Source organism: Diaphorina citri, unplaced genomic scaffold, assembly GCF_000475195.1.
Source record: "Diaphorina citri unplaced genomic scaffold, Diaci psyllid genome assembly version 1.1 scaffold87, whole genome shotgun sequence".
Lineage (NCBI taxonomy): Eukaryota > Metazoa > Arthropoda > Insecta > Hemiptera > Psyllidae > Diaphorina > Diaphorina citri.
In genome coordinates this window covers 189,413-192,197 of record NW_007377524.1, presented here as the reverse complement: position 1 = coordinate 192,197, position 2,785 = coordinate 189,413, and the positions used below count along the sequence as shown (strand labels likewise).

At 41.3% G+C, this 2,785-nt stretch overlaps 1 protein-coding gene across 1 annotated transcript in view; it reads right to left on the bottom strand.

The window, feature by feature from the left end:
* Positions 1 to 2,419, bottom strand: part of LOC103524049 (exocyst complex component 8-like) — a gene marked incomplete at its 3' end in the record, with an annotated part of 12,618 nt that extends 10,199 nt beyond the window's left edge. The window contains exon 1 of the mRNA XM_026833273.1: positions 2,248 to 2,419. Within this exon, the coding sequence (XP_026689074.1) occupies positions 2,248 to 2,403 (156 nt within the window). The remainder of the gene's footprint in view (positions 1 to 2,247) is intronic.
* Positions 2,420 to 2,785: the final 366 nt, after the last annotated feature.

Genomic DNA, 2,785 nt, shown 5'->3' with positions numbered 1-2,785 from the left:
TAATAAAAATGCTGTTACAATTTACAAATGCAAAAGAATTAGCTATTAGGTCATTTTAAATATTAAAAAAGAGAAAAAAAATCCACATTTCGTACAAAAAAACTGTGAAATCCACATAAAAAACATTTCGTGTAACAAATTGCCTGCCGAAAAAACCACTAAGAAGTTCACTTTTTCCCCTGTCCTTCTTTCTCTTTATGAAAGCTCGTTTATTTCTTACACATTTACTTTCTCCCTACTTCTTTGGGTGTGATTGAACGGTTCACTTTACCTCTAATTCCTTGGTAAGCATAGCAGTAAGCGTTTCCACACGTGCATTCAGCTTGCGTTCACACTCCTGTACGAAGGCCGAGTCCAGACTATTACCACCACTAGGTTCATTCAGATACTCGCGTGTCTTCTCTATCAAATGGTACAATATAGTACTTACCTCTAATTCCTTAGTAAGCATAGCAGTAAGCTTTTCTACACGTGCGTTCAGCTTGCGTTCACACTCCTGTACGAAGGCCGAGTCCAGACTATTACCACCACTAGGTTCATTCAGATACTCCCGTGTCTTCTCTATCAAATGGTACGCCTCTTCAAAGTGTCGCTCTACAATGAGCACGTCCAGATCTTCAGGTACCTCATGTAGCCACTCTGGTATCTGTACGGGGGGTGGGGGATCCTCATGAGGGTCCTCATCTTCTTCTTCATCATCATCACCCTGAGGGGGAAACGGGTGGAGAATTTTAAAATATATATATTTTCCTCGGTCTTTTGTGTCTGCACACGGGACACAAACAAACATATAAGTCTGCCTCTTTCCTGCGTAATAACTAACCCCCGAAATATATCACTTCACGCCATAAAAAAAGCCCCACCAAAACATTCCCTCAAGATAAAAAAACAAGTGCAAAAAAAAAAAAAAAAAAAAAAAAAAAGGGGGGCATCCCACTCTCAAAAAAGTTTTTAAATCAATTTTGTACCCCGCCTTTTATTCACTTCACAATTTGCGTGCTCCTCCTTCAAGTAAGTAGTACCTTCCTTTCCCCTCCTTGCACTCCTCTTTCCTCTAATCTCACATCTGCTTCACTGCATTGCCGGTGTGTCATCGATTTAATGTTTAAATCATTCTGTTAATCACAAGTGGACATGAAGGAAATAAAAGAGAAATCTACACATTACATCTTCTTACCTCATCAAATGGTTTTCCACTGGATGGAGTTTTAACATCTGTTGATTTCTGATTCTGATCAGGTTCCTACTTTGCCTTCTTGATCGCGTCAAAATGATCCAGCCATTCCTTCTTGGATAGCTGCAGCATTGGGGCCTGTAATAAGATAAAGACCATTCACTATAGCTACCTATAGTGAGAATGGTTCGTGTCTGGGGAACGTTAATCAGGGGAGTAGACCAGCTTAGTTGTGACCGGGACTTTAAACAGGGAGCATATCAGCCTGAAATGTCCCTTGCTAAAGAAATATCAAAAGGTTGAGTGCGAAGGGTATCCAGTCGGCAAACAAGGGGAAAAGAGATGTCTATATCGTGAAAGTGTCTCTTACTTGAAACACGCGAGGTATGGAGAACGCCAGAAGTTTGAATGCAGACGCAATGTGTCGTATGTTAACCACAGGTAACGCAGGTAGCTCATAACTCGTGTTGAGTTGATAGCGACCTGGTGATTGCTGACTGGGGGTGGCTAGAATCAGTAGATCCCGATAACAGATAGGCATGGATCACGACGCATTGGTTTGTTCTCTAGGCCGTCCAGTTCTGTCAGGTCTCCTTCGGTAGATAAGGGACCGAGAGGGAGTCTAGTAGATTTACACAAACCTTCCACCTGATTAACAATAGGATTTGTCCAACAAAAAACTAGTTAGCTTGGAGGGTATTGTGGCTCTGCCATGTAGGCGATTGATCGCAGGGTCGATTCAAGCTCGGGGCGAGTGGGTATTACCAGCTAGGCTTGCACTCCGAAAGTCCTGGGTTCGATTCCCGGCGGGGTCGGAGTTTTTCCGACTCTGTGTTTGGAGTGCACTCAGCTTCGTGAGGACAATGGAGGAGCTACTTTTATCAAGTAGCGACCAGTGGCGGCATTACCAGATATTGATGTTACGAGTAGATAAAAATTCAAAGTAAAGGATGCACGTAATGCTGAGATACCCATAAAAAATGTGAAGAAGCTCTCTGCTTTACCACAAATAATTCATGATTTGATTAAGACCCTCCTCATTTGAACATAATTATGTACTCGTAAAGTAATACCTTCTGCATGATATCACTGAGCTGTTTTTTCGCCTGAGCTTGTTCTCCTGAGCTACTACTGATAGGTATTGGCATCACTCCTTCCACTATAGAAGTGTGAGCCAGAGTAGCTAGCAGCGACCTTTGTTCAGTAAGTAGATGAGATAGCTGATACATTTCCCCTTCCAGATCTGAGCACCCCGAGGGGAGAGTTAAGGAAATGTAATGCTATGTCTATGTGAAACGACATATATCAGTCTAGTGGTAAAGCACTTGTTTTTCAAGAAGGTTCCAGAAGTAGTGATGGTACCTTTCAGAGACTTGTAATATTTCCTGACAAGCAGGAAGTATTAATATTAGCATCTAGGTACTTATTCCTTTAGTGTTAAATGTTACCGATTTACGTGTTTTTTCGTTAGTGTTTTCGTGAAATATTGACATACCCACCTGATGATGATCCAATGATAGAAATGCGCATCGTGTAATATACTGTAAGTAAAACATGGTATCTTAAGGCTAAATATTGAGAAATCACATTGCTTTTTTTTACGTAAGATAA